At 41.0% G+C, this 23,683-nt stretch overlaps 1 protein-coding gene across 3 annotated transcripts in view; it reads right to left on the reverse strand.

The window, feature by feature from the left end:
• Positions 1-790: 790 nt before the first annotated feature.
• The window catches only part of LOC118364248 (calsyntenin-3-like), a 44,453-nt gene continuing 21,560 nt past the window's right edge, over positions 791-23,683 (reverse strand). For all 3 annotated transcript variants that reach the window (XM_052489357.1, XM_052489359.1, XM_052489358.1), the window contains 9 exons: positions 16,021-16,080; positions 15,640-15,788; positions 15,074-15,222; positions 9,345-9,571; positions 4,613-4,774; positions 3,910-4,055; positions 3,526-3,661; positions 3,009-3,193; positions 791-2,866 (listed from right to left, as the gene is read on the reverse strand). In XM_052489357.1, the coding sequence (XP_052345317.1) occupies positions 2,717-2,866; positions 3,009-3,193; positions 3,526-3,661; positions 3,910-4,055; positions 4,613-4,774; positions 9,345-9,571; positions 15,074-15,222; positions 15,640-15,788; positions 16,021-16,080 (1,364 nt within the window). In that variant the 3' untranslated portion in view covers positions 791-2,716. The remainder of the gene's footprint in view (positions 2,867-3,008; positions 3,194-3,525; positions 3,662-3,909; positions 4,056-4,612; positions 4,775-9,344; positions 9,572-15,073; positions 15,223-15,639; positions 15,789-16,020; positions 16,081-23,683) is intronic.

Genomic DNA, 23,683 nt, shown 5'->3' on the forward strand with positions numbered 1-23,683 from the left:
GAATGAATTGCAAAGTCCAACAAATGTGTTCTGCTTTGTGGCAACATCGTTTTCTGTCTCAAACTATAAAAAAAACAAATTCTCATTATCTCAGGAGAGGAACGAAAATATTATCTGGTTTATTCCTGATATATGTAGGCTTTTACCAAGGAATTTATGTATTCTCTCAAACCATCTGTTAGAGGAATTAAATTCCTATATGTTTATTACCCAATTCAATTAATACACTCAGCCAATTTCTAAGGATTTGTAAGATACTTATTTGCATAAAATGGGTGGAGACCAGTCTCATAATCAAGCAATAGCGTTTATTCTCGACAGTACTGAACATGATACAATTTACAACAGGTTATAAACTGAAAATGACGTCGTAGGTTTTAAACTGTCCCGTCCCTCCTCCACTCTGATACAATGGCAGTATAGTTCACAAGCCTTCCTACATCGTTCCCACCGGTTTAGATACTTTACGGCCAGGCCAAGGTCTCCCTGTGTAGATAAGCATTCTAGCCAGTCTGACGATAAATTCATTCGTTTCTACCAAGGAACAGTCTTTGTTCTAATTCTTGATTATAATTACACACATTATATTCAGTACTAGGATTAAAATAAAATTCATACATCTATACAGTAACATAATAGTATTCTGATTAGTCAGTCCTGATTGAAATGTATACATAATTAGTCATTATTGATCAAAAAAATCCCTTAACACCATCCAAAAAGTGCTCAGAAGATGGTGACAATGAAATATTTTCAAATTGATTATTTACTTTAAAAAAAACAGGCAGCATTCAGACGTCATCAGTGTTTTATTATGAACTTTGAAATGTTTTCAGACAGTTATCAATAACAATAATCTTCATAATCCATGTTATCATTGTATCAATAATTACAGTTAATGTCGCAATAGTAACCATAGTAATAATATAAGTAATTAATGAAATTTGTATTCCATTTTTAATATTACACTGAAAAACAACAGGCTTTATTTACCGACAGGTTTATCACTGCACATTGAAACACAGACAGACAGCAATAAACACAAAGGGAGGATGTGAGGGAGGAGGTTACATTCAATAGACCAAAGAGATGATGGGGACTGGCATGAAAAGAAAACGACGAGGGGGGAGAGAGAGGAGATAAGGAAGAGAGAACGATTTGAGAATATTCTAAAGGAGGTGTGAAAGAAGGAAGGAGTGAGAGCGAGAGGGGAGACAGAGTAGCTATTTATCACAATGTCCCCTCCATTTACTGTAATTCAGATATGAACAAGATTTTAAATTACAACAATTCAACACACGAATGAATACACTCCTCAAGCCAGGAATCATCATCCTTATTACTACTACTATTATTACTCTGTATTCTGATGGTGTAACCTTTAAAAAATATACAACAGCTGGTCAAATGATAAAACAATGTAATTGGTAATAAATAATATGTATATGCAGCTCCCTCTTTAAGAGTACAGACAGAGCAAGCGTTGACTGCAATAATAATAACAATAATTTTATGTACAGAAAATGTAATACAATCAAAACTGCCCGAGCTGAGCTGACATTCTGGATACAGCGGGTGTTGTGGTGTGTGTGTCGTTGTTGTAGTGAGGTTGTCACGAGAGCGGTGGGTGGTGAAAGTGCAATGGGCTGGGGGTCGCTCAGTCGAGTCACTGGGGTTGTGGTAAGGGTCAGAGGTTACTCTATGCCCGTATCGGCAGCCTGTTTGGTTGACTTGCAAAAACATACAATGAAAGGGTTCTACCAACCAATACAATTTAACAATTAAAAGTCTACCCTGACAAAAGGAAAGTTATGAAAATGTACACTTTTGCATGGACAATTTATTTGATCTAATTTAGCACATCACGTACAGTATGTGAAGCACATCGTACATAGTATGTAAAAGTCTGTTAGAACCCTATAATTGTATGTTTTTGTATATTAGGGTCACTATGAATGTGGATCTGATCTGGAGTCAGATCTGGTGGGGAGAGGGTTCGTGTTTTTGGATGTTGAGGAATGTATAGAGAGAGAGAGAAAGAGAGAGAGAGAAAGAGAAAGAGAAAGAGAGAGAGAAAGAGAAAGAGAAAGAGAAAGAGAGAGAGAGAGAGAGAGAGAGAGAGAGAGAGAGAGAGAGAGATTGTGCAGCATAAAGACGACTAGATTAAAACTAGAGGTGTGTGGGATAGCGTCAGGATCAGGGCTTGTGTCTATGTGTGAGGGGCCGACACGAGGCTTTGTGTGAATCGATTGCTTCAATATTCATTTTGTGTGGTGGGCAAAGGTGTCTGGAGTGTGATATAGAGATAATAAAACATATACAGTCTTAACTTTACACCTAAGTTATGTAGCCTCGGTCCGGCCTGTGTCACACAGACTTCAAGGACAATGTCAATTCACTGTGAGTTAGGAATTAGTGCACCACAAACAATTTTTGTTGGTTGTTTTGGTCAGGCGGTTAGAGTATACTGTATATATTGTGCCGTAGAACATTTACGTGGTGAAACATTCAATGCACTGTTATTGGCTATAGATCATTAATGGTGCGGTGATGTTGCGGTAATACAGTGTTTTGTTGTTGTACGTTTACATTCCATAGACTAGAGGTGTCAGCAGTCTTCAATATTTAAACGCGTTGAGAAGAGTGTGTGAGTGGCGAGCCGTTTTGTGGTTTCCATAGAAATGGGTGCGTCCAGAGAGAGAGAGAGACGGTTGGCTTAGTAGCGACGGGGGTTGCCGTCTCTGCCCTCTTTCTTGATGATGATTCGCTGGTCGTCGTTGGCGTTGTCAGGCGACTCCACCACTTCCTCGTCCTCCTCCCCCTCACCTTCAGTGTCAGCTGAGATGCCCATACGAGACTCATAGGACTGAGAGAGACAGAGGGAGAGAAAGAAGTGATCAAATAATCATTCAAATCGTCTTTACTCTTAAACCAAACTCAAAACTTCCACACTGAAATGAATAAATAAAAATCTATTCTATTCCGCAAAAACAGAGTTAGATCTTTACCTCCATGGGGTTGACGATGATGGTGAGAGCAGAGTCATCCCATTGGCCGCTGTCCTCCTTAGACCCTCCCCTGGTGCCCTCACCACGGCGGTGGATGGAGCGGATTCGAAACACTCCCAGGATCACCATGACAACCAGGAAGCCCACGCACACCATGATGATGACTGTTGCCGCTCCTGGCACCACTGTCAGAGGAAAGTTTTATATGAACCTTTCAGCCACCATCCTGTCATTAATGTCAGTGACACTGACATATTGTGGTGTAAATGAACCTGCGATTTTTTTGTATTTTGAATCTCTATTTTGAGAGTGGATAGGGGATTTCCCAATAGAAACAAAAGGTCATGGGTTAAAGATACCTTCATCTCATCTATCTGTTTTTATGTGTCTTGATTTATCAATGAGCAAAACGCACGTACTCAGGAATATATATATATAGAGCATAGTTCTCCTGTAAAAAGTAAATCAAGCGAAAAAGGTCGCCATTAATACTGAAGTAAATGAAGTGTGTATAAACCTGAGTTGCGGTGGGGGTTAGGCAGGGTGTGTCCGCTCAGCTCCCCAGAGTGATGAGATGGGTGAAGGAACTGCTGCTGGGAGGCCAGGAGGTGAGACGGGTGGTACAGACTGTCCAGGGAGTGCAGGAAGTTCACCTGAGAGTAAGGATGGATTAATATTTGGATGGACAGGCCGAGATGGAGTAAAAGAGAGGTAAAAAAGAAAAAGAAGCCTCATCACAGGACCTCTTACTAACTGAACTAATGTGGTGCTCTCTCTCTACCCGCTAAATGCTAGTTTAAAAACATTTAGCTAGTGCCCTGGTATTGTACACCCCCTTGAAGCTTATTTGCTAACCCATTTTGGGTTATTTACAGCCTCTATTGTCAGTTAGATTAGTTACCTCCAGTGTGAGCTCGTTGCTGGTGTATCTGCCATTCATCTCGGAGCAGGACAGACGGAACCGCCTCTCAAAGCGGGCCGATCCTTTAGCCAGGCGGTAACGGACGGACCGAAGGACATCCTCATACACGGAGATGGACTCCGCTCCTAACACAGAGAGAGAGAGAAAGAAAGAGGTGGAGAGTAGGAAGTTTAGGGGCAGTTCAACACTGAGGAAACAGTAAGACAAAAAGATAATGCTACAGTTTGTGATTGTGAAACAGAGGTGCGATGCAATATGCAACATGGCCCAACTAATCGCACCACGCTGAATGTCACTGTGGGCAGTAAATGAAGCGCTTCAGCACACAGACTATCCCTCTGGTGCAGTTTTCCCAAACTTCTGTTTTTGAGAGATTTTCTTAGTTTTTTGTTGGAATTAAAAACCTACTCCAGCCTCACTAGCATGGAATTTATCAAAAGGTGCATTTCTGTAGCTGGTGCAGGGTTCCTCATTACATGTCACAAGTGTGTGTGTGTGTGTGTGTGGGGGGGGCTTTCCTTTTTAGTCCTCTATTGTACCCATCAGACCAGCTCCTTGATTTAAAAAAAATTTTTTTACCCTTAAGTATTTATACCTGGGATATCGTTTTTCAACGGGAACAGTTTAAACACAGCTGAAGTGGGTCTTTAAAATCAAACCAAATAGGGGAAATGAGCGGTACCTGTGATGGCGATGTAAGCAGTGGTGTTGATTATCTCCAGACCCCTCTCTCTCAGGGCATCCATGTCCAGCAGGAGCTCCTCCCTCTCTGGGTTTAGCTCCTCCCCCAGGGGCTGGACCTCACAGCCGTCCAGAGTGTGGGCCACGGCGTCTGACATCAGAGCTGGGGGTCCAGGGGTAAGAGAGATGAATGGAGGAGAGAATGAGGCGAGAGAGGGAGGGCAAAGGATGGAAAGAGGTGAAAGGCAGAGTGAAAAGCAGAGTAAAAAGGATGGGAGAGCGACAGGAAGCAGACAGTTGAAAGGAACAATTTTGTGGAGACAGAATGAAGTACAGTTGAAGTCAGAGGTTTACATACACCTTAGCAAAATACATTTAAAAACTCAAGATTTTCACAATTCCTGACATTTAATCAGAGTACAAATTCCCTGTCTTAAGGTCAGTTAGGATCACCACTTTATTTTAAGAAGGTGAAATGTCAGAGTATTAGTAGAGAGAATTATTTATTTAAGCTTTTATTTCTTTCATCACATTCCCAGTCGGTCAGAAGTTTACATACACTCAATTAGTATTTGGTAGCATTACCTTAAAATTGTTTAACTTGGGTCAAACATTTTGAGTAGTCTTCCACAAGCTTCCCACAATAAATTGGGTGAATGTTGGCCCATTCCTCCTGACAGAGCTGGTGTAACTGAGTCAGGTTTGTGGGCCTCCTTGCTCGCACACACCTTTTCAGTTCTGCCCACAAATTTTCTTTTGGATTGAGGTCAGGGCTTTGTGATGTCCACTCCAATACCTTGACTTTGTTGTCCTTAAGCCATTTTGCCACAACTTTGGAAGTATGCTTGGGGTCATTGTCCATTTGGAAGACCCATTTGCGACCAAGCTTAAATTTCCTGACTGATGTCATGAGATGTTGCTTCAATATATCCACATAATTTTCCTACCTCATGATGCCATCTACAGTGCCTTGCGAAAGTATTCGGCCCCCTTGAACTTTGCGACCTTTTGCCACATTTCAGGCTTCAAACATAAAGATATAAAACTGTATTTTTTTGTGAAGAATCAACAACAAGTGGGACACAATCATGAAGTGGAACGACATTTATTGGATATTTCAAACTTATTTAACAAATCAAAAACTGAAAAATTGGGCGTGCAAAATTATTCAGCCCCTTTACTTTCAGTGCAGCAAACTCTCTCCAGAAGTTCAGTGAGGATCTCTGAATGATCCAATGTTGACCTAAATGACTAATGATGATAAATACAATCCACCTGTGTGTAATCAAGTCTCCGTATAAATGCACCTGCACTGTGATAGTCTCAGAGGTCCGTTAAAAGCGCAGAGAGCATCATGAAGAACAAGGAACACACCAGGCAGGTCCGAGATACTGTTGTGAAGAAGTTTAAAGCCGGATTTGGATACAAAAAGATTTCCCAAGCTTTAAACATCCCAAGGAGCACTGTGCAAGCGATAATATTGAAATGGAATGAGTATCAGACCACTGCAAATTACCAAGACCTGGCCGTCCCTCTAAGCTTTCAGCTCATACAAGGAGATGACTGATCAGAGATGCAGCCAAGAGGCCTATGATCACTCTGGATGAACTGCAGATATCTACAGCTGAGGTGGGAGACTCTGTCCATAGGACAACGATCAGTCGTATATTGCACTTTGCCTTTATGAAAGAGTGGCAAGAAGAAAGCCATTTCTTAAAGATATCCATAAAAAGTGTCATTTAAAGTTTGCCACAAGCCACCTGGGAGACACACCAAACATGTGGAAGAAGGTGCTCTGGTCAGATTGAACCAAAATTGAACTTTTTGGCAACAATGCAAAACGTTATGTTTGGCGTAAAAGCAACACAGCTCATCACCCTAAACACACCATCCCCACTGTCAAACATGGTGGTGGCAGCATCATGGTTTGGGCCTGCTTTTCTTCAGCAGGGACAGGGAAGATGGTTAAAATTGATGGGAAGATGGATGGAGTCAAATACAGGACCATTCTGGAAGAAAACCTGATGGAGTCTGCAAAAAGACCTGAGACTGGGACGGAGATTTGTCTTCCAACAAGACAATGATCCAAAACATAAAGCAAAATCTACAATGGAATGGTTAAAAAATAAACATATCCAGGCGTTAGAATGGCCAAGTCAAAGTCCAGACCTGAATCCAATCGAGAATCTGTGGAAAGAACTGAAAACTGCTGTTCCCAAATGCTCTCCATCCAACCTCACTGAGCTCGAGCTGTTTTGCAAGGAGGAATGTGAAAAATGTTCAGTCTCTCGATGTGCAAAACTGATAGAGACATACCCCAAGCGACTTACAGCTGTAATTGCAGCAAAAGGTGGCGCTACAAATTATTAACTTAAGGGGGCTGAATCATTTTGCACGCCCAATTTTTTAGTTTTTGATTTGTTAAAAAAGTTTCAAATATCCAATAAATGTCGTTCCACTTCATGATTGTGTCCCACTTGTTGTTGATTCTTCACAAAAAAATACAGTTTTATATCTTTATGTTTGAAGCCTGAAATGTGGCAAAAGGTCACAAAGTTCAAGGGGGCCGAATACTTTCGCAAGGCACTGTATTTTGTGAAGTGCACCAGTCCCTGCTGCAGCAAAGCACCCCCACAACATGATGCTGCCACGCCCGTGTTTCACGGTTAGGATGGTGTTCTTTGGCTTGCAAGCCTCCCCCTTTTTCCTCCAAACATAACGATGGTCATTATGACCAAACAGTTTCATCAGACGTTACTCCAAAAAGTACAAACGTTGTCCCCATGTGCAGTTGCAAACCGTAGTCTGGCGTTTTTGGATTAATGGCTTCTTCCTTGCTGAGTGGCTTTTCAGGTTATAGATATAGATACTTTTGTACCTGTTTCCTCCAGCATCTTCACAAGGTCCTTTGCTGTTGTTCTGGGATTGATTTGCACTTTTCGCACCAAAGTACGTTCATCTCTAGGAGACAGAACGCTTCTCCTTCCTGAGCGGTATGAAGGCTGCATGGTCCCATTGTGTTTATACTTTCCTATTATTGTTTGTACAGATGAACATGGTACCTTCAGGCGTTTGGAAATTGCTCCCAAGGATGAACCAGACTGGTGGAGGTCTACAATTTTTTCTCTGAGGTCTTGGCTGATTTATTTTGATTTTCCCATGATGTCAAGCAAAGAGGCACCGAGTTTGAAGATAGGCCTTGAAATACATCCACAGGTACACCTCCAATTGACTCAAATTATGTCAATTAGCCTATCAGAAGTTTCTAAAGCCATGACATAATTTTCTGGAATTTTCCAAGCTGTTTAAAGGCAGTCATCTTAGTGTATGTAAACTTCTGACCCACTGGAATTGTGATACAGTGAATTAATTATAAGTGAAATAATCTGTCTGTAAACAATTGTTGGAACAATTACTTGGGTCATGCAAAGTAGATGTCCTAACCGACTTGCCAAAACTATAGTTCGTTCACAAGAAATTTGTGGAGTGGTTGAAAAACAAGTTTTAATGACTCCAACCTAAATGTATGTAAACTTCCGACTTCAACTGTACATAATAGATTAAGTAGTGAGCCACAGATAAAGCATTGGCAGAGACTATTTTCTCTTTTGCTACACAACTTTATCAACTATGTCCTGACCTGAACAGACCCCATGCAGGAAGAGGCTCTTGTCCATAACCATCATCATAACAGATACACTCATAACGGATGACAAACATAACCATCATCATCCTCATAACGGATGACAAACACAGATGTGGTGTGCTTCCTCTCCAATTATACAGCCATTGCACACATACATAGGATTCTCACTTGGAGATACACAAGGCACATCTAATAATAGTACTGGGTTTGTGTGGTCCTAATTAGTCTTCAAGCACACAATCATTGGGGAAAGTTGATGGGTGGACGGGGGTTGGGTCAGTGACGAATATATGTATAGATGGACTAGCTGAGGATGTGCACGATTCAATGGGGAATCCTGACTCTTGTTCTTGATGTCTTGTTTTGAGTGATTTCATGTCTATATGCTAATACGGCAAAAATCTGCTAGCTCGCTAACCAACAACTGTAACAACATATTTGAAAGACAACAAGTGCTCAATTGGGCACTTGTATTCAATTATGTATTCAATAAACACTGGAGACGGAATATATAATTTACATGTTGTCAAGAATCTAAGTCAACCCAGTCTGCGCGTGCGTCGGTTTTGTTGCCAAACAAACAACCCAACTATAGGACTGGGAACATACTTTCTCAGGGGAAGGAAACATGCACCCCAATTCAAAATCTGATTTAGAAGAAAGACAGATCTTACTTCACATTCTTTGTCCGCCGACATATAATTAAGTAGCACTGCTAGTAAATGGAAATGGAGGCAGGTGTATGGAATATATGTGACTTATAAGTTTGAGATCCAGGCCTCAGCCCTGTATGACAATTAAAAACAGGCTGAGATCAGGGGTAGAATCTAAGTAAAATATGCACAGTTTGATTGATGATTTAATGTGTTCCGACACACTGATCACACAAAGACCAGACAATGGTCCATATGTAATCAGTCATGCTCACATGGTTATTTTTAGAAGCATCAATCCGTGTACAGTAGGTTTCCTTCCTACATAAAATGCTGGCAAAATGCTCTCAAAATGATTAGATTGATGTGATTGGAATGCACTAGTCTCTACCCCCGCATTGTAGTATTCATGGAAGGGCTGTTTGCTGGCTCACCTCCTCCTTCCATGCCCTGAGCGGCTGTGTTAACAGCATGAGACAGGGAGCACACGATCCTCAGCTCTGGGAAGAGGGGTACACCACGGGGGCCCTCGAATTCAGGCGCGGGGCGGGCCAGGTGGGGGCCGACCCCAGACAGGGAGATCTGAGGGGCGTCAGGCTGAAGGACCACCAGGTAGCCCTCCAACTGCCTGAGCGTAAGACAACTCTCCTCATTGAAACACCTAGAGGGAAGAGAGGATAGAGAGAGAGAGAATGGGGGGGTCAAATAGGGCACCAGTTATTTCTCTATAAGTAAACAGTTTTAGGACTTGATGATTAGGCAAATCAGGTGTGTTAATGTTGGTCTAGTACAAAAGCCTGCACACCCTGTGGATTTTCAGGATTGAAAAACCCTTGACTATAATGGTATTGTATGTATTGTATGATACTAATTAGTAGCTGATACTAATTGTGCCACTTTTCAGAAGCACTTTGAAATTGTGTTATTATTTGGCGATTCAGTACTTGATTTATGATTCAAGTGGCACTTTGAGTTGTTTAGCGTGTGAGTGTTGGAACTATCTAGCTCTCGTAATACTGTCTCTCTCGCTCTCTTTCAGTGAGCAGCTGCTATATCTGACTCTCCACAAGGGCCTGCTGTTCAGCCACCTGGAAGAACTGCTGACCTCAAATTATTCTTATCTTTGAACACTATTAAAAAACATGCCCTCCAACTACTAACTGATAAATCGGACTGAAGAACACACTAGAAAAGCAAATAACCTCCTGACCTGAAATCAGAATCATCTTAAAAACACAAACAAAGAAACAGATCTCAAAACGAGCGTAAAAACATAACATCACTGTTGTCCCTTAAATCCAGGTCATCTAAAAACACTACGATAAGCGCAGCCACTTAAAAAAAACTCTACAGGGTTAGATAATGAGGACTTCCTGTTGTTGCATCACTTCCTGCGATGGGTCAGATGGAACAGATGCTAAAGTTCATAGATAGGTAAGACCAACGTGCACTTCAAAGTACATAAATATTGAAATCAACAAAGTGGATAAAAAAAGGACCAGTGTCGGCCTATGCGGTGCATTAACCCAAAAATAAAACATTTTTTTCCGGTCATCCATGAACTTAATATAATGTGCGATATACTGTGGCATAAAAAAAAGTATATGCTTCAACCGTGCTTCCTCTTACCCAAGGCTAGATTACCTAGTTGAGCAAAAGCCGGGATTCCTATATCGGCTGCAAATCAAGCTCCACTCCTTGCACAGGGACGCTATCATTCAACATAACAGTATATCCTTGTGCTCTGATACTTTTGCAGAGTAAAAGTTTCACATGCACAAGTACAGTAAAATGCCTTTCTTGCTAACTCAAAACCCAAAAATGCAATAATCAATAACAATGTCTTACTAGAAAAAAACACAAGAAATAAGAATTGGAAACATGAAACACACAATAAAGTAAGTACTGTGAGTAAGTAAGTATACTATATACAGGAAATATTTAAAAAGTAAGATCCAATACCATATCTATATGTGTAGGGAAACTGCAGTGATGGAGGTATATACAGCTGTAGTCGGAAGTTTACATACACCGTAGCCAAATACATTTAAACTCAGTTTTCCACAATTCCTGACATTTAATCCAGGTACAAATTCCCTGTTTTAGGTCAGTTAGGATCACCACTTTATTTTAAGAGGGTGAAATGTCAGAATAATTGTAGAGAGAATGATTTATTTCAGCTTTTATTTCTTTCATCACATTCCCAGTGGGTCAGAAGTTACCATACACTCAATTAGTATTTGGTAGCATTGCCTTTAAATTGCTTAACTTGGGTCAAACGTTTTGAGTAGTCTTCCACAAGCTTGCCACAATCATTTGGGTGAATTTTGGCCCATTCCTCCTGACAGAGCTGGTGTAACTGAGTCAGGTTTGTAGGCCTCCTTGTTCGTAGACACTTTTTCAGTTCTGACCACAAATGTTCTATAGGATTGATGTCAGGGCTTTTTGATGGCCACTACAATACCTTTACTTTGTTGTCCTTAAGCCATTTTGCCACAACATTGGAAGTATGCTTGGGGTCATTGTCCATTTGGAAGACCCATTTGCAACCAAGCTTAAACTTCCTGACTGATGTCTTGAGATGTTGCTTCAATATATTCACATAATTTTCCTACCTCATGATGCCATCTATTTTGTGAAGTGCACCAGTCCCTCCTGCAGCAAAGCACCCCCACAACATGATGCTGCCACCCCCGTGCTTCATGGTTGGGATGGAGTTCTTTGGCTTGCAAGCCTCCCCCTCTTTCCTCCAAACATAACGATGGTCATTATGGCCAAACAGTTCTATTTTTGTTTCATCAGACCAGAGGACATTTCTCCAAAAAGTACGATCTTTGCCCCCATGTGCAGTTGCAAACCATAGTCTGGCTTTTTTATGGCGGTTTTTGAGCAGTGGCTTCTTCCTTGCTGAGCGGCCTTTCAAGTTATGTTGATATAGGACTCATTTTACTGTAGATAGATACTTTTGTACCCGTTTCCTCCAGCATCTTCACAAGGTCCTTTGCTGTTGTTCTGGGATTGATTGGCACTTTTCGCACCAAAGTACGTTCATCTCTAGGAAACAGAACGCATCTCCTTCCTGAGCGGTATGACGGCTGCGTGGTCCCATGGTGTTTATATTTGCCTACTATTGTTTGTACAGATGAACGTGGTACCTTCAGGTGTTTGGAAATTGCTCTCAAGGATGAACCAGACTTGTGGAGGTCTACAATTATTTTTCCTGAGGCCTTGGTTGATTTCTTTTGATTTTCCCATGATGTCAAGCAAAGAGGCACTGAATTTGAAGGTTGGCCTTGAAATACATCCACAGGTACATCTCCAATTGACTCAAATGATGTCAATTAGCCTATCTGAAGTCTCTAAAGCCATGACATCATTTTCTGGAATTATCCAAGCTGTTTAAAGGCACAGTCAACTTGTGTATGTAAACTTCTGACCCACTGGAATTGTGATACAGTGAATATATAATTGAAATAATCTGTCTGTAAACAATTATTGGAAAAATGACTTGTGTCATGCACAAAGTAGATGGCCTAACCGACTTGCCAAAACTATAGTTTGTTAATAATACATTTGTTGTGTGGTTGAAAATCGAGTTTTAATGACTCCAACCTAAGTGTATGTAAACTTCCGACTTCAACTGTATGTATAGGGGTAAGGGGACTAGGCAGCAGGATATAAGATAAACAGATTAGCAGCAGCTTGCATGTGAGTGTGTGTGGAGTGACAGTGTGTGTGTGTGCTCGTGCATGGAGACTATGAGGGGTAAAAGGTCAATAAAAATATTTCTACATGTTTGTTAGAGGTAATTATGGTTGAAATGACTAATTATATATACATTCCAATCAGAACTGACTAGTCCAAATGCTATAATGTACTGTACATATGAATTTTCTCTCTTGCTCCCATTCCCAATTGTATATAATGTAGTCAGGAGTTTAGTAACAATGAAGGTCTGTTCCTTAGTTCATTCATTTGTACAATCTCCAGGTGGCAGGAACGGCCTATCTCCAGACTGTCTAGAATGCTGATTTATACTGACTGACCTTGACTTCAGGCGTAGAGCGAAGGCTCGAGAGCTAGTGGGCCTCTACTGGTGAACGTTTAGAAAACGCTGACGTCATTTTCAGTTTATAACCTGTGGAAATATGTGTATGTGGGAGTACTCTCTTGAATTAAACGCTGTTACCTGGCTTTTAAGACTGGTCTCGATCTACTTCATGCATAATTAATGAACTTACAAATCATGAATGAATTGGAAAGAGTGCGAATTTGGTTTTGGCTACAAAACATACAGGAATTTAAAATTCCACAAACAATGTTCTACCCCCAAGTTCTATAAGAATCTTTGAATAAATTAATGAACACATTATTTCATCCATCATTAGCCTGGGTACCTGACAACCTTCAATGATGTTATGTTGTTAAACAATGGATAGACAATGAAAAATATCCAAAACAAACAGGCACCCAGGCTACATCACAGCTCTCAACCCAACAATGCAGTAATCAATACCAATGTCGTACTAAAGATAACATAAGTTAGAACAAAAACACACGAGAAATAGAAATAAGAAGAAAGTAAGTCAACTATATACATGGTCCGGTCCAGTACCATATTTACAATGTGCAGGGATACTGTAATGATAGAGGTAGATATGTATGTAAGGTGACTAGGCATCAGGACATATGATAAACAGAGTAGAAACAGCTTATATGATGACGGTATGTGAGTGTGTAGTCAGTATAAATGTGTGTATATGTTATGTGTGTGAGCAAATGAAGTTAGTCTATGTGTGTGTGTGTGTGTGTGTGTTGGAGTGTCAGTGAGCGTGTGTAGGGTCTTGTGAGTGTACAGAGAGACAGTGCAAAAAAAGGCTCAACTCAGATAGTCCGTGTTGCCATTGTGTTAGCTATTGGGGATAGAAGCTGTTCAGGAGCCTGTTGGTGTCAGACTTGATGCACCGGTACTGTTGCCGGACGGAAGCAGAGAGAACAGTCTAAGGCTTGGGTGGCATGAGTCTTCAACAATTTTCTCTGCCTTCCTTTCACACGGCCTGATATAGAGATCCTGGATGGCAAGGTGCTCGGGTCCAGTGATACACTGGGGTTTGAGGGCCCATGCCAAACCTTTTCAACCTCCTGAGGGGGAAGAGGCGCTGTCACGTTCTTCACGAATGTGTGCAAATCATTTTAAGACCTTAGTGACTTGGACACACAGGAATTTGAAGCTCTCGACCCGTTCCACTGTAGCCCTGTCGATGTGGAAGGGTCCACAATCAGCTCCTTGGTCTTACTGACGTTGAGGGAGAAGTTGTTGTCCCGGCACACAATGTTAGGCCACTGACCTCCTCCCTGTAGGCTTTCTCATCGTAGTCGATGATCAGGCTTACCACCGTTATGTTGTGAGCAAATTTGATAATGGTGTTTGAGTTGTGCATGGCCATGCAGTCGTGGGTGAAGAGGGAGTACAGGAGGGGACTAAGCACGCACCCCTGAGGGGCCCCTGTGTTGAGGGTCAGTGTGGCGGAGGTGATGTTGCCTACCCTCACCACCTGGGGTCGGCCCGTCAGGAAGTCCAGGATCCAGTTGCAGAAGGAGGCGTTCAGTCCCAGGGTCCTAAGATTGGTTTCGAGCTTGGAGGGGAAAATGGTGTTGTATGCTGAGCTGTAGTCAATGAGCAGCATTCTCACGTAGGCATTCCTCTTAGGTGGGTCAGAGCAGTGTGGATTGAAAATGAGATTGCGTCGTCTTCGGATCTGTTGGGGTGGTATGCAAATTGGAGTGTCTGGGATGATGTTCATGTGTGCCATAACCAGCCTTTCAAAGCCCTTCACGATTACAGATGTGAGTGCTACAGGGTGGTAGACATCGTGGCTTAAAGCCTCAGAGTTTCTTGGGAACAGGGATGATGGTGATCATCTTAAAACATGTGGGGATTACAGACTGGGACAAGGAGAGTTTAAAAATGACAGTGAATATGCCTGCCATTTGTTCTGTGCCTGGTCTGAGAACACGCTGTGGAACTGTCCAGCCCCGCCGCCTTACGAGTGTTGACCTGATTAAAGACCTTACTCACTTCGGCCTCGGAGAGCGAGATCACTTAGTCCTCTCTGTGTGTGTGTTGGTGTGTGTGTGTGGGTGCGTACATGCAAGTGTGTACCTGAGAGAGGTGGTCAGTTTGAGTGGTCTGACTCCAGGGGTGGCGAAGCGGAGAGAGTTCCTGTAGGTGACCTGTTGCACGGCCCTGTTGAAGCTCTCAATGTCATCACCCTCCAGAACCAGCACAGACTGACTTGGGTTCACATGCACCTAAAAAGGTCAAAGGTCAAGAGTTCATGCCCCGAGGTCACACACCCCTCATAGTCACACACATAGTTCTATGTATTCTCTTTATATATATATATATATATATATATATATAAAATAAAATAAATTCATCAGTACCACCTTTTTGGGACTTCAGTTTTGATTGACTGTATGTTGCATGTGCACAGAAAAATATTATGCAGAAGACTCCATATCCATATCCATCAGGGGGAAATTAACCCTTTTGAACACAACAATCTGAGTAGGACATATAGCAGAGGTTAAAAAAATGTTGGGTGCCATGACCTATCAAACCCTGTAGATGAAGAAAGAAATAATTATAGTCGTCAAAGCCCACTCTCAGCCTTAGCCAAGTGAGGCAGTGATCAATAGGACTCATCTACAGTAGGGCGAGGTTACCTTCATGCCTGAGCCCAAGGTCTCCAGGTCCCCAAAGTCCAGCCCCTCTCTGCAGGCGTACAGACACTCCACCACACTGTGGGGCTCCACACTCCCTGGACGCACCGTCACCCCTGACAACAGGCCACGGTAACCACCCACATACTTCCCTAAGAACGAGAAACAAAATGAACACAGTCAACACAGACAAAAAAAGATGAACACACACACATATATGCGCATGCATGGATACACGCACAACACACACACACACACACACACACACACACACACACACACACACACACACACACACACACACACACACACACACACACACACACACACACACACACACACACACACACACACACACACACTTGTAAAAACAAATGAAGTCACCTGTGTCTTTCCCTTCAGGGATGGTGTTGTTAAGGATGTCCTTCTGTTTATCTTCTGTCTCTGTGGGGAGAAGAAATGTTAAAGGCAGTTGTTTTTATATCAAATAATTTATGGGTAACATTTAGATATAGATTTCCATTAAAATGAGGAAAAAAATTTTTTCTCAAGAATTTTGGTAGGACTGTCTGGGAGTGGTCTGAGTGGGGAGGGGAAAACTGGTTTGAAGAGGTTTGGAACTCTTTATTATTGGTCTATTAACCAATTGACCCCATGCAAACCTTCTGATTAGAAGGTCCTGTGTAGATTGTATTTTCAACCAGCAACTATCAGGAAATAAACACTGATAAAAAAAAAACATGTTTACAGTGTTAGTTTCATCAGCTGTTGTAAAATATTATTTATACAACAGGTGGGTCCAATCCTGAATGCTGATTGGTTAAAACCGCATTCCAGCCGGTGTCTATTCCAAAACTTACCACCAGCTAAATCTATGATGTTAAAATGCCTATTTACTCTGTTCCATCTGACTACGCAATCCACTGTCTCATCAGCCCAGCCAAGCAATTTATAAACTTGATCTCCACTATAAAAAGCACCTAGACATGATCTAACATTTATTTTAAGATAACATTTAGTTTTCAACAGAGGAGATTTGTATAAACCTTGATACCTGTCTCTCCGACATTTGCAACATTGTTTCAATATTCAAATTAGTTCTCCAGCTGTCCCCTAGTAATGAACGTGTCGGGAGTCTGGATGAGACGAGACAGGCAGGCAGCTTTTCTCAGCCAGTCGAAATCATGAATCAACTGGCACCATTTTTATGGATATATACAAAGAAATGTCAATTGGAAAAAAGTACGAAGTGAAGTGTAGCTAGTTTGCCGTCTTTCCAGCTTCAGTTTGAAGTGATCGTGTTCGCTGTGTTGTTGGCTAGCTCCTCTGAACAAGTGTCCCGACGAGTGAGCACATTTTCTATACCAGGTGAAAGAGCGCCTCATTAGCTAATTTCTATGGAGGTATGGAAATAAATGCCACTAGAAAAAAGCATAAACAAATGCAAATGCAGCTACTTTGCTGTTATTCTGGCTGCACTTTTTGACGTGACTAAGTTAGCCGTAGTTGGCTAGCTAGCAAGCAAGGGATAAGAACGTTGCCAGCCAGTATGGCAATAGAACATTTAGAACAAACGTCCATAGATACAGAACAAAAAGACAATGACTGGGTCGCGTTCCTAGCAACCGAACCGATAGAACGAACGACCAGCTGGCTTGGGTAGCAATCCTAGATTTGTGTTGGGACCATATATTGTGGAAGGATGAAATAGTATGAATATTTAATAAAAATATGTCAATAATTATTTGAATATGTTGGTATACCCGTTGTATAAAAGTGATAATGCCCCCGAAGCCGGTGTTTGGAGGATATATACAGTGCCTTGCGAAAGCATTCGGCCCCCTTGAACTTTGCGACCTTTTGCCACATTTCAGGCTTCAAACATAAAGATATAAAACTGTATTTTTTTGTGAAGAATCAACAACAAGTGGGACACAATCATGAAGTGGAACGACATTTATTGGATATTTCAAACTTTTTTAACAAATCAAAAACTGAAAAATTGGGCGTGCAAAATTATTCAGCCCCTTTACTTTCAGTGCAGCAAACACTCCAGAAGTTCAGTGAGGATCTCTGAATGATCCAATGTTGACCTAAATGACTAATGATGATAAATACAATCCACCTGTGTGTAATCAAGTCTCCGTATAAATGCACCTGCACTGTGATAGTCTCAGAGGTCCGTTAAAAGCACAGAGAGCATCATGAAGAACAAGGAACACACCAGGCAGGTCCGAGATACTGTTGTGAAGAGGTTTAAAGCCGGATTTGGATACAAAAATATTTCCCAAGCTTTAAACATCCCAAGGAGCACTGTGCAAGCGATAATATTGAAATGGAAGGATTATCAGACCACTGCAAATCTACCGAGACCTGGCCGTCCCTCTAAACTTTCAGCTCATACAAGGAGAAGACTGATCAGAGATGCAGCCAAGAGGCCCATGATCACTCTGGATGAACTGCAGAGATCTACAGCTGAGGTGGGATACTCTGTCCATAGGACAACAATCAGTTGTATATTGCACAAATCTGGCCTTTATGGAAGAGTGGCAAGAAGAAAGCCATTTCTTAAAGATATCCATAAAAAGTGTCGTTTAAAGTTTGCCACAAGCCAACTGGGAGACACACTAAACATGTGGAAGAAGGTGCTCTGGTCAGATGAAACCAAAATTGAACTTTTTGGCAACAATGCAAAACGTTATGTTTGGCGTAAAAGCAACACAGCTCATCACCCTGAACACACCATCCCCACTGTCAAACATGGTGGTGGCAGCATCATGGTTTGGGCCTGCATTTCTTCAGCAGGGACAGGAAAGATGGTTAAAATTGATGGGAAGATGGATGGAGCCAAATACAGAGGACCATTCTGGAAGAAAACCTGATGGAGTCTGCAAAAGACCTGAGACTGGGACAGAGATGTGTCTTCCAACAAGACAATGATCCAAAACATAAAGCAAAATCTACAATGGAATGGTTCAAAAATAAACATATCCAGGTGTTAGAATGGCCAAGTCAAAGTCCAGACCTGAATCCAATCGAGAATCTGTGGAAAGAACTGAAAACTGCTGTTCACAAATGCTCTCCATCCAACCTCACTGAGCTCGAGCTGTTTTGCAAGGAGGAATTGGAAAAAAATTCAGTCTCTCGATGTGCAAAACTGATAGAGACATACCCCAAGCGACTTACAGCTGTAATCGCAGCAAAAGGTGCCGCTACAAAGTATTAACTTAAGGGGGCTGAATAATTTTGCACGCACAATTTTTCAGTTTTTGATTTGTTAAAAAAGTTTGAAATATCCAATAAATGTCGTTCCACTTCATGATTGTGTCCCACTTGTTGTTGATTCTTCACAAAAAATACAGTTTTATATCTTTATGTTTGAAGCCTGAAATGTGGCAAAAGGTCGCAAAGTTCAAGGGGGCCGAATACTTTCGCAAGGCACTGTAACACCCGTGCCAATATATCCTCCAAACACAGTCTTCTGGGGTATTATCACTTAAATAAAGCACAGGAAAACAGAATTTTGACTGCACTGGCAGAGAAGGGGTAGAGGATGACAGAAAGAAGTGAGAAAGACAGAGGTGTAAGAGGAGAAATAAAAGGATAGTAAAAGCAAGAGAGGAGTGGAAAAAGAAAATGAGAGAGAAGAGTGAAAAGATACAGAATAAGATAGAAAATAAACGTACAAATCTGACAAAGGTGTGTCATACCCTTCATTATCTCCCAGCAGCTGACTGCCACACAGGCAAGTAGCCATTAATGTGTGTGTGACTGTATTTCCAGTGCTAATTGGCAGACAGTGTGTCCCATTTTAGCGATTAGCGCTGGTGTAACTGGCAGGCTAACCGTCTGGCCTGCCTGTTGTTCTGTTAGCCTAAATAATTGATAAGTCAGTGATATTAATAGAGTATGGAGAGGCAGTCAGAACATCTCACACAAATATAATTAGGTGAATGAGGAGGGAAACGCCATGCTTTTCTGTGTCAGATGACGTATGTGTATGTACAATGCCTTGCAGAAGTATTCAGACCCCTTGGATTTTGTCACATATAATTGTGCTACAAAGTGAGATTTAAAATGAATTGTAATTTTTCGTCTACAATCTACACAAAATAACCTAATGTGAAAGAGGAAGAAATGTATTTATATTTTTTTTTAGATATGCATTTTTTTTATTGAACTAAAATAGAGTTGTTGCATAAGTATTCAGACTCTTAGCTGAATTAGTTAAAGGAGTAAAACGTGGCTTAACAAATCACATAATGCGCTACATGGACTGTGAAATAATAGGGTTTGACATGATTTCTGAATGACTAACCCTTTCTCTGTCCCACATACATACGTACGTACCTACCTAACTACCTACCGACCTACCGACCTACCGACCTACCTACCTACCTACCTACCTACATACAGTGCCTTGCGAAAGTATTCGGCCCCCTTGAACTTTGCGACCTTTTGCCACATTTCAGGCTTCAAACATAAAGATATAAAACTGTATTTTTTGGTGAAGAATCAACAACAAGTGGGACACAATCATGAAGTGGAACGACATTTATTGGATATTTCAAACTTTTTTAACAAATCAAAAACTGAAAAATTGGGCGTGCAAAATTATTCAGCCCCCTTAAATTAATACTTTGTAGCGCCACCTTTTGCTGCGATTACAGCTGTAAGTCGCTTGGGGTATGTCTCTATCAGTTTTGCACATCGAGAGACTGACATTTTTTCCCATTCCTCCTTGCAAAACAGCTCGAGCTCAGTGAGGTTGGATGGAGAGCATTTGTGAACAGCAGTTTTCAGTTCTTTCCACAGATTCTCGATTGGATTCAGGTCTGGACTTTGACTTGGCCATTCTAACACCTGGATATGTTTATTTTTGAACCATTCCATTGTAGATTTTGCTTTATGTTTTGGATCATTGTCTTGTTGGAAGACAAATCTCCGTCCCAGTCTCAGGTCTTTTGCAGACTCCATCAGGTTTTCTTCCAGAATGGTCCTGTATTTGGCTCCATCCATCTTCCCATCAATTTTATCCATCTTCCCTGTCCCTGCTGAAGAAATGCATGCCCAAACCATGATGCTGCCACCACCATGTTTGACAGTGGGGATGGTGTGTTCAGGGTGATGAGCTGTGTTGCTTTTACGCCAAACATAACGTTTTGCATTGTTGCCAAAAAGTTTAATTTTAGTTTCATCTGACCAGAGCACCTTCTTCCACATGTTTGGTGTGTATCCCAGGTGGCTTGTGGCAAACTTTAAACAACACTTTTTATGGATATCTTTAAGAAATGGCTTTCTTCTTGCCACTCTTCCATAAAGGCCAGATTTGTGCAATATACGACTGATTGTTGTCCTATGGACAGAGTCTCCCACCTCAGCTGTAGATCTCTGCAGTTCATCCAGAGTGATCATGGGCCTCTTGGCTGCATCTCGGATCAGTCTTCTCCTTGTATGAGCTGAAAGTTTAGAGGGACGGCCAGGTCTTGGTAGATTTGCAGTGGTCTGATACTCCTTCCATTTCAATATTATCGCTTGCACAGTGCTCCTTGGGATGTTTAAAGCTTGGGAAATCTTTTTGTATCCAAATCCGGCTTTAAACTTCTTCACAACAGTATCTCGGACCTGCCTGGTGTGTTCCTTGTTCTTCATGATGCTCTCTGCGCTTTTATAACGGACCTCTTAGACTATCACAGTGCAGGTGCATTTATACGGAGACTTGATTACATACAGGTGGATTGTATTTATCATCATTAGTCATTTAGGTCAACATTGGATCATTCAGAGATCCTCACTGAACTTCTGGAGAGAGTTTGCTGCACTGAAAGTAAAGGGGCTGAATAATTTTGCACGCCCAATTTTTCACTTTTTGATTTGTTAAAAAAGTTTGAAATATCCAATAAATGTCGTTCCACTTCATGATTGTGTCCCACTTGTTGTTGATTCTTCACAAAAAAATACAGTTTTATATCTTTATGTTTGAAGCCTGAAATGTGGCAAAAGGTCACAAAGTTCAAGGGGGCCGAATACTTTCGCAAGGCACTGTACATACATACATACAAACATACATGCATACAGTTGAAGTTGGAAGTTTACATCCACCTCAGCCAAATACATTTAAACTCAGTTTTTTCATAATTCCTGACATTTAATCCAGGTACAAATTCCCTGTTTTAGGTCAGTTAGGATCACCACTTCATTTTAAGAATGTAAAATGTCAGAATAATAGTAGAGAGAATTATTTATTTCATCTTTTAGTTCTCACATCTCATTCCCTGTGGGTCAGAAGTTTACATACACTCAATTAGTATTTGGTAGCATTGCCTTTAAATTGTTTAACTTGGGTCAAACGTTTTGGGTAGCCTTCCAAAAGCTTCCCACAATAGTTGGGTGAATGTCCAGAGGACATTACTCCAAAAGCACAATCTTTGTCCCTATGTGCAGTTCCAAACCGTAGTCTGGCTTTTTTATGGCGGTTTTGGAGCAGTGGCTTCTTTCTTGCTGAGCGGTCTTTCAGGTTCTGTCGATATAGGACTCGTTTTACTGTGGATATAGATACTTTTGTAACCATTTCCTCTGGCATCTTCACAAGGTCCTTTGCTGTTGTTCTGGGATTGATTTGCACTTTTTGCACCAAAGTACGTTCATCTCTAGGAGACAGATGTTTGCAAATTGCTCCCAAGGATGAACCAGACTTGTGGAGGTCTACAATTGTTTTTCTGAGGTCTTCTGATTTCTTTTGATTTTCTCATGATGTCAAGCAAAGAGGCACTGAGTTTGAAGGTAGGCCTTGAAATACATCCACAGGTACACCTCCAATTGACTCAAATTATGTCAATTAGCCTATCAGAAGATTCTAAAGCTATGACGACATTTTCTGTAATTGTCCAAGCTGTTTAAAGGCACAGTCAACTTAGTGTATGTAAACTTCTGACCAACTGGAATTGTGATACAGTGAATTATAAATGAAATAATCTGTCTTTAAATAATTTTGGAGAAATGACTTGTGTCATGCAAGTAGATGTCCTAACCGACTTTTCACAAATGTCTTGTTAACAAACTATAGTTTTGGCGTGGTTGAAAAATTTGTTTTAATGACTCCAACCTAAGTGTATGTAAACTTCCGACTTCAACTGTACATCTGTATGGTCCCTCAGCCAAGTATTGACTTTCAAACACAGATTCAACTACAAAGACCAGGGAGCTTTCAAAAGCCTCAAAGAATGGCAGTGATTGGTATCAAACATTGAATATCTCTTTAAGCATGGTCAAGTTAATAATTATGCTATGGTTTATACACTGATTTTACCAAACATTAGGAACTCAGGGAGCTAAATACTTATGCAACAACTATATATTTAAAATATTTTAGAATTTTTCTTCCTCTTTAACATTACAATATTTTGTGTAGACTGTTGACATAATAATTACAAATATTTGAATTCCACTTTGTAGCACAATACAATTTGAAGAAATCCAAGGGGTCTGAATACTTTTCTGCAAGGCACTGTATAAGTGTGTGTGTGTGTGTGTGTGTGTGTGTGTGTGTGTGTGTGTGTGTGTGTGTGTGTGTGTGTGTGTGTGTGTGTGTGTGTGTGTGTGTGCTTGTGAGTTGCTTTCATTGGTGTGCTGGAACATTTGGTTCTATGAACTGATTCATTAGCAGAAGAATGTGAACTGTGACAACTCTCAAAAATATATTTTTGGGGCAGGCGTTGCTCTTTTGTAATGTAACCTATTCTAGAAATGTATTGCCAGATAAATATATTCCATTGTCTATTGTGGTATATTATTGTCATATTTTCCTTGCCATGTTCTCATCAACTACCACTCATTAGCAACACTTTACATCGCCATCATTCCAGGGTATCTATGTATGTGTATGTAATTAAAAGTCACATTTCTAATTCATTCTTGTTAACTAGCTTGTTATAGAAAAATATGTTATTAGTTATTCAACTGGTAGTTACACTAGTATAGGACCTCTGCAATGTAAAGTGTGACCCACTTAGGCACCCTTCATTTGCTGACAGGGGTTCTATGCAGT

Source organism: Oncorhynchus keta, chromosome 31 (genome assembly GCF_023373465.1).
Source record: "Oncorhynchus keta strain PuntledgeMale-10-30-2019 chromosome 31, Oket_V2, whole genome shotgun sequence".
NCBI lineage: Eukaryota > Metazoa > Chordata > Actinopteri > Salmoniformes > Salmonidae > Oncorhynchus > Oncorhynchus keta.